This window comes from Helianthus annuus, chromosome 12 (genome assembly GCF_002127325.2).
Source record: "Helianthus annuus cultivar XRQ/B chromosome 12, HanXRQr2.0-SUNRISE, whole genome shotgun sequence".
Lineage (NCBI taxonomy): Eukaryota > Viridiplantae > Streptophyta > Magnoliopsida > Asterales > Asteraceae > Helianthus > Helianthus annuus.
Window position 1 is genome coordinate 41,955,489 of NC_035444.2, and position 9,236 is coordinate 41,964,724.

Here is a 9,236-nt window from a genome sequence, read left to right on the forward strand (position 1 = left end):
ACGAGGTAGAACATGAACAACACCTAAGAGCAGTCCTTGAATTGCTCAAGAAAGAAAAACTCTATGCAAAGTTCTCTAAGTGTGAATTTTGGATACGTGAGGTGCAATTCCTAGGCCACGTGATAAATGAATGTGGAATACAAGTTGACCCTACAAAGATCGAGGCCATCAAGAAATGGGAAGTACCGAAGAATCCCACTGAAATCAGAAGATTTCTAGGGTTAGCAGGATACTATAGAAGGTTTATTCAAGACTTCTCAAAGATTGCAACACCATTAACCACACTAACCCAGAAAGCCTCTAAGATTAATTGGGGACCTAAACAAGAAGAAGCCTTTAACACGTTAAAGCATAAGTTATGTAGCGCCCCAATACTGTCACTTCCTGAGGGAATAAAAGATTTTGTCGTCTACTGTGATGCATCTCACTATGGTATGGGATGTGTACTCATGCAAAGAGGCAAAGTGATTGCCTACGTATCTAGACAGTTGAAGCTTCATGAGCGGAACTACACAACCCATGATTTGGAACTTGGTGCCATAGTGTTCGCGTTGAAAATTTGGAGGCACTATCTTTACGGTACAAAGTGCACTATCTATAGTGACCATAAAAGTTTAAAATATATATTTGAGCAGAAGGAGCTCAATATGCGTCAGAGACGATGGATGGAGTTATTAAGTGATTACGACTGCGAGATCTAATACCATCCAGGTAAAGCAAACATAGTAGCAGATGCTCTAAGTAGAAAAGAGAAACCTCAACCAATAAGAATTCGTGTAACCAGAATAGAGGTTAAAACTAGTCTCTTAGATCAAGTTAAGAATATACAACAAGAAGCCTTAAAAGAGAATCATATTGTAAAAGAAAGAATGATTGGGAAACTGAAGCTACTGACAATGGGAAATGATAATATCCTTAGGTTCAACAATAGGATATGGGTTCCTAATTTTGGAGGACTGCAGGATACAATCTTAGAGGAAGCTCATAAGTCTAAGTATTTCATTCACCCTAGCAGTGACAAGATGTATAAGGATTTAAGGAGAGATTATTGGTGGCCAGGAATGAAGCGATCTATTGCCCATTATGTGGAAAAATGCCTTACATGCCTTAAGGTGAAGGCAGAACATCAAAAACCCTCTGGATACTTGCAACAACCAGAGATCCCAGAATGGAAATGGGAGAAAATCACCATGGATTTTATCACGAAGCTCCCAAGGTCAAGTCACGGTTATGATACTATTTGGGTAATAGTGGACAGATTGACCAAGTCTGCACACTTCGTGCCAATTCGTGAGGACCATAAAATGAACAAGCTAGCTCAAATTTACATCAAAGAAATAGTCTCGCGACATGGGGTGCCTGTATTGATCATATCAGACAGAGATAGTCGCTTCACATCTAAATTCTGGCAAAGTTTCCAACAAGAGTTGGGAACCAAGCTTAATCTAAGCACTGCATATCATCCTCAGACGGATGGGCAGAGTGAACGGACTATTCAGACATTAGAAGATATGCTTCGGGCTTGTGTAATTGATTTTGGTGGAAGTTGGGACACTCATCTACCACTCATCGAATTCGCCTACAATAATAGCTATCACGCCAGCATCAAAGCTGCACCTTATGAAGCTTTATACGAAAAAGGTGCCGAACTCCTATCTGTTGGACGGAAGTAGGGGAAAGTCAACTATCAGGACCAGAAATCATTGTGGAGACCACAGAAAAGATCCAGCAAATCAAAGAAAGGATGAAAAGTGCTCAAGATCGACAAAAGAGTTATGCAGATCAGAGGCATAAACCCCTAGAGTTCCAACTAGGGGATAAAGTAATGCTTAAGGTATCACCTCTGAAAGGAGTGATTCGGTTTGGAAAGAAGGGAAAGTTGAAACACCGATATATTGGGCCGTTTGAAGTAACAAGCAAAGTAGGACCAGTGGCTTATCGGCTAAAACTTCCTGAACAGCTGGCAGGAATGCATAATACTTTCCATGTATCAAATTTAAGGAAGTGCCTAGTGGACGAAGCCCAGCAAATACCCCTGGAAGACGTACAGGTTGACGAAAAACTCAACTTCATTGAAGAACCACTACAAATCGAAGATAGGAAGGTTAAAAAGTTACGCAAGAAGGAAATCCCGTTAGTCACAGTCAAGTGGAACGCACGTCATGGACCCAACTTTACATGGGAACTAGAAAACATAATGAAAGATAAGTACCCTTATCTTTTTAAGTAATGACAAATTTCGAGGACGAAATTTTTGTAAGGAGGGAAGGATGTAATACCCCGAATCTTAATGTGCTGGTTATAAACGTGTGAAATATGTAATTTATATTTCATATATTGTTAAACGAGTAAGATGATTGTGTGAAAGATGAAATATCTTGACAAACCTTGGCTAATATAGGAGACCGTTAATATTAATAATTAAATATATTATTTTATTTACCTTACTCCGTTTTTAATGAAACTTAGGTTAAAACGTAAATAAAAATATGCTCGTTCTAATGACATATTCGTCGTTTTATAAAACGTCATATTTCAAAAGTTATACAAGAAAAACGAGTTAAGAAGCTGAATTAATATATATAAGCAAGCAAGCTAGCAGGTCAAGCAGGTAGGTAGGCACGTCAATTGAATCAAGGGATTTGAGGTGCCTGCTTGCTTGCTTTAAATAAGAGTCTCGGTAGTTTGTTTAGGTACCAGTTTCTTTAACGGGAATGCTCTAGTATAGAGAATCCTGAGTATACGATACCCAGTTGGGTGTTGTTAATAGTCGTTTTTGGAGCGCGAGTAGGAGCAGGAGTAGGGAAACTCTAAATCAACGTGCCATAGATAGTTTTGAGGTATACTCTCGTTTAAGTTTATGTTTAGTTATTTATGATTTTTTTAGTAGTTAATATTAGTTTTATTATTAGTAATAATATATTAGTAGTAGTAGTGTTAGTATTATTTTTAGGTACTAGGGTTATTGTCAGAGGCGGGTATTGGGTAGCCTAGCCTTAGTTAGGCATGGACTGATCACCCATGCTTAAACAAGGCAGTGCTAACCAATATCCAACCATGATAATGACTAGTTAGGTGTACCATTACCTAACCTAGGATTATGTAATTATGTCAGGACCTTGAGACATAACCCAGTATTACTAGCAGCTGTTAAGCAATTGCTAATCAGGTGAGTCATCATACTTGTCTTTTAAACTGTGATAGTATACTCGTCCATAACTGGTAATAATGAGAATGCTGCAGTATGCATGTGTCAGTAGGGGTATATGGGATCCTATTATGCTTAATGAGGTGTGTCACTCTGGGAAGGGTAATAAGGTGTTGTACCCACAGGCACTTCGTGCTTATAAGGTCCAGCGACACACACTCATACCTATGTGACGGCCGTAGGGGGACACAGCTGGAGGACCAGTATGTCTCTTGTACGGTGGTTTGTGACAAATCAAATATGGCCTATAAGGTTCAATGAGGCCCAACCTGACTATAATGTGGTCACATGCCCATATTGTGTATGCATATAATGTAAACTGTGGTCTGTCTTTATAAAAATTGTATAGTATGAGCTCACCAGTATATATCTGACGTCGTTTTGAGTATACTTATCTCAGGTGAGTCATGAGGAGAGCTATAGGAACTACTTAACAGTTGTGGAGTTTTAGAAGATCAAGGAGTTCTTAGTTGCAAAAAATTTGTAAATAAATAAAGTGTTATACTCAGACTATTATAAGTTTTAATGAAAGTTTAGTTTGTTTCCGCTGTAAGTGTATCAATTGTGCACAATCACCCGGGTTACGGGGTGGGTGTTACACCTAGTGTGCCACGTCCAACCCAGGCCACCAGTTGGTGCGCTTGAACAAGTGCATTTCAAAAATAGGGCCATTGTAACATCCGCCTAAAAACAGATATCCAGAAATTCTACCCGTTTTGAAATTCTGATCCTAATCATAGAAACCTCTACTTCATCATTATATTTCTTTTTTTTTTTCCGTTCAATTTCACCATAGTTATTAGCTGTTTGAGTTTAGCAATTTTAGTTGTGGCATGTAAGTGATGCTTAATAATTATATATTATTATTAAATTACCTATTAAATGACCAATGAGGTTTCATAGTCGTATATATTTTAAATACATATATATATATATATTATATAAAGCATTGCAATTTTGTAAGGTTGACCAATAATCTTCCTGTTTGGGAATATCTCCATATTAAAATCCTAATGAGTCTAAATTTAATCTATTATAAATATTGTTCATTTACTAGGTAGTTAACCGAAAGGTTTGATGTGCAATTCTAAACACATTAATTATATATATACAATACTTATTCTCTTTTTTTTAAACAACCTTTGCCGCCAAAAAGAAAAAAAAAGGAACAGATTGACAGCCATGTTTTCCATATATACTCATGAACCTTTAGTTAATTTTCCTAGCTAAAGAAAACAAGTATGTTACGAAGGTTCCAAAAAGACGATACCGAAACTTTTTATCCTCTGTCTATATAAATCATACCCACCTCAAAACCCTTCTTCGCAACTGCTCAACATACACACTCACGGGAGACGTTAGAAACGTTGCTGGACAACTGTTTCGCCTTGTTTCGAAGTTTGCCGAAAACCCGAAGCCGCCGGAATAACCACACACCTTTCACCACAGGCACAACCTCTTTTCGAATCACTTGGAAGTCACTGGAGAAACTTGTATCCACGACGGAGTCCTGCCGAAGCGAACCGAGCTCACCGGAGATCGGGGGCAACGTCGGAGACGAGCCGAAGACCACCAACTTCTGTTCGGTATACTTTCCATACGCTTACTTTCTGTCCGTTCTATTGTATTAATCATAATTATAATACGCCATTTTTGTTTTGGTATACTCCTTATCCCTTCTGTTCAATGTCGTTTCGAATCCTTTTCATTTTTATATATATGACAAACTGCCCAGAGAAGAACCACAATCGGCCGGAACTCGAAGACGGCACCGGGGCATAAACCGGAAATCACGTCAACGGTCGTGTCGTCACTGTTTCGGTACAACCCCTTTAACTCGATCAATCTGTTTTCCTTATTTCTATACAATGGGACAATATTAAGTGAATAACAAACGAACAACATCGGAAATAGGGGGTTCGTTTGTGTGGTTTTGCAGTTTCCTAAACCATTCTTTTACTAAGTGTTTATATTTTCTATAAAATCCATCATGGTTACCAACTGACAACTGTTCGTATATTCACATTTTCTATTCAAAACAAGTTTGTTTTATTAGTAAACTATTTATATGGCTTAGTTTTGATTAAAAAACTATTTTCTATTTTAGTCCATAAACTATTATTAAAATAAATGTTATTTAACAATGAATTATAAAATGTATATAATCTAAGCTAAGTACCATCTGTTTATAAAAAAAAATTTATAATAATAAATAATTCTAATTCTTTTATATGAGATAAATTATAATACGTAAAATTACTAATTGTAAAACATAAAGTATTAGGAGCGTTATTTAAGGTACAATTATTAACTAGACCGATATGTGAAAATCTAGGATAATCGCTCTTCTTCGTTCTCTTGGATTATTCTCCATGTTTATTCGTGCGTTATTACAAGAAATCGCAACGCAACCAATGTGAGTATACTCGTATTTCCCCCTTTTTACTTTTACCACTTTTGGGGTGTAACATGTTTACCTATTAACTTACACATGAACACTTTGTTAAACACATGAACGTTCCTATAACATGCTTGTATACGTGATGACCTGATACTTTAAACTTGGGTTATTCTTATGTGTTGAACTTATCATTAACTTCGTACGAGCCAAACCTTGACATATGTAGCGCTATAGGATTAACGACCCGCCCGTAAACTTGAGGTTATGTCTTGAGCATATTGCGTTTTCTTGGTTTGATATGTTAGACACATGCCATATTTAAGGTTTATCTTGAATCATATGCTTGCCATGAGGAATTGATCACACTTTTTAACTTATGCTATGTACGTACCAAACTTGTATACTCGCCTTTGCTTTTGCATTGAATTGTATTTTTAAACATGTTACAGGTTGATGATGATGAAATGAAAACGGATAGCAAAGATGCCTAAATACTCACTTAGACGTTTAGGTTTAAAGTGTTGTATCAATTTTGTTTATGTTATGTTGAACAATGTTGTTATTTGCTTTTCTTGTAATGTTTTGACATTTATTTTGGAAATGAAATTTGGATTATTAAATTATTGTCACAAATAGCGTTATGATGTCTCGAGCAATCTTCACACTTCGTCTCATCCCGATGTTTCCGCCATTGGTTGGGGTGTGACAGATTGGTATCAGAGCCATAACTATAGGGAATTAGGAAAAGTAGGAATGCTTTAACCTAGTCTATAGTTCTAGAGCTTTATTCTTATGTTTTGCTTGAACTACTTGCATGTTATCTTAATTGCCTTTATTTATACTTTTCATCTTTCAAACATATATGTCACTTATGTGTTAACACTTCACATGCTATACTTGTTTTATTATGTGTTAATACTTGTTCTGTTGTTCGATTCTTTATGTGTATTCTTAGCATATTTCTCTATGTGTTGGTACTTGTTTTATTGTCCTATTCTTTATGTACCGTTCTTGATGTGCATTCTTATGTGTTTACACTTGTTTTCGTATTCCTTTAACATACTCCCCTTTACTAAAGCATCTTACTCGATTTTTCTTAAACTCGAAAACACTCGCATTGTACAAACGAGACGAGTTTACCAAAATAGGCGTGAAACCCACAATTTGGTAAACAACTCTCATCCTGTTTGATTTCACTTTTGTTGCACGAAATTACACCATTAAGTTAGGAGTGAAATCCACATCTTAATGGAAATTTCAAATTTCAAATTTCAAATTTCGAATTCAATTTCTAGTGGACCCTCGTTAACGTGTCGAAATTAAATTTTGACCCAACAAGTACCAACCACACTTAGGGTACGAACTCGTCAAGCTAGGGGTGAAACCCGCATCTAGTCGACTAGTCCCACTCCTTGATTTTACATAAATCTCGCCAGGTCTCGAATTTTCGATTGAATTGGGGCATGTAGTAACCGGAAGGGTGAATACCGTTAACCGACTTGTCGGCGAGAGTATTCCACCTATTAGGCCAAAGCATGCTCTCAGATTCAAAAGACCTTTCGACTACTTTGGTTAGTCAACGTTCCATTTTGGAACCATCCGAATTTTAATCGAACTTACGCTTTATTATTTTCGATCTTTTATGATGAAATTCTCTCTTGTCAATTTTGAACTATTTGTGAGATTTCATTTTTGCGCACACATTGTACACTTACTTTTCATACGATTATACATTATTAGCATGCATAATTTCACGTAATTTTATTTACACTTTTGTAACAACGAGTGGAGACATATCATCGAGATAGGAGTGATTTCCTTACCTCGACGATTAACTTCGCTTCCTTTCTCATATTGCAACGACCTCATCAATGGATTTGGGGTGATTCCCTTGCCTAGGTGATCGTTACCAACACTTTCTTTTAATAAACTACAATATGTAAACACGATTATGTCTACGTCCGATCGTTTATTGTAACAAATCATTAATTATTTCAAAATGCATTGTTTATATGGACGAATTTCTCATCCTCAATCTATTTTAACTTCACGTTTTGCGCAAACAACTATATACGCATACCATTTTACACGTTTTAGTCAATATCTCACAACAATCTCATGCATGTCACTCATTCCCTTTTCCTTTCATACTCAAAACTTTTAATCTTTTATGTGCATAAACTCGTGTATTTCGATTTATACTATGAACAAAATCATTATTTCGTACATCCATACTTATACATTTTATGCCTTCACCTATGTTCACATTTACACATTTATGTTATACTCATGATTCAAAATTCATACGTTCTACGTTTATACATACACTCACAATTATACATTTACGTTGTGCTTACATTCATGTTTATACCACATTCATATTCATGTTCATACATTTTATGTTTTCATTTACACTTATACAACTTTGTTTACACACATATACATACTCATACATTCCATTCGTACTTAAACATTCATGCTTTACACTCAAATTTTCACATTTACATCCATACTCCTGCATCTTATGTTTATACACATACTTATACTCGTATTCATACTCGCATTTATACGATTTATGTTGTACTCGTACTCATGTATATACTCTCATCTATACGATTTATGCTTATGCTCACGTTCATTCGTTTATGCTCAAATTTGTACTCACATTTATACTCATTTTTCATACACGCTATGCTTATACTTTTACTCATACTCCTGACATGCGTTTTGTGTTTATGCTCTCGTGCGTGTTCATATTTAAACTTATACTATGCTCATGCTTTTTACTCAAAATTTATACTTTCGCACCTATACGCGGGCTTATCCCGAGGGATTCGCTTACGTTGTTATACTATTTGGAACGCAAACGTGCTTATATGCTACACCTCTATACACGCAATATTATTTTCAGAATTTATGTATACCTTGATTCATACGCAACTAGTACAAGCTATGCGGATCATGCGACGATTAGTATAATCACGGGTGCACACGGGATTATAGTAATGGCGTATGAGAACCATAGAATGTACTACTGCGTATGGTAAGACACGGAACGTCACATGACACCGAATACGAAACGGATGTAACATGGTTAAAACATGGTGGATACGCCGCTGGTACATCCTATATATAAGTGTTTTCACCATGTTACTAAACTTTCGTAAAACGTGTCATGAGAAATTCAGTGTTTTGCAGACCTTTTGAACCTTTTATGTGCTATGTGAAACTAGATGCTCGCATTCATGAAAACAATTTCCTAAAAAAAAAACATTATGATCAAGTCTCTTTTGTTCTCTCTTTAAAATCCTTAGATGTCACCTTTTCAAAAAAATCTACCTCTTAGATTTCGAGGACGAAATCTCCTAAAGTAGGGGAGACTGTAACATCCGCCTAAAAACAGATATCCAGAAATTCTACCCGTTTTGAAATTCTGATCCTAATCATAGAAACCTCTACTTCATCATTATATTTCTTTTTTTTTTTTTTTCCGTTCAATTTCACCATAGTTATTAGCTGTTTGAGTTTAGCAATTTTAGTTGTGGCATGTAAGTGATGCTTAATAATTATATATTATTATTAAATTACCTATTAAATGACCAATGAGGTTTCATAGTCGTATATATT

The 9,236-nt window shown here is 35.9% G+C and overlaps 1 protein-coding gene across 1 annotated transcript; it reads left to right on the forward strand.

The window, feature by feature from the left end:
* The first annotated feature begins 1,825 nt into the window (after window positions 1-1,825).
* LOC110892797 lies at window positions 1,826-2,230 on the forward strand. The gene has a single exon (XM_022139944.1). It carries the CDS (start codon window positions 1,826-1,828, stop codon window positions 2,228-2,230), a length of 405 nt encoding a protein of 134 aa, XP_021995636.1.
* The last annotated feature ends 7,006 nt before the right edge of the window (window positions 2,231-9,236 follow it).

Coding starts and splice junctions, on each gene's coding strand:
- LOC110892797 (XM_022139944.1), top strand. CDS start 1,826: ATGCTTAAGGTATCACCTCTGAAAGGAGTGATTCGGTTTGGAAAGAAG.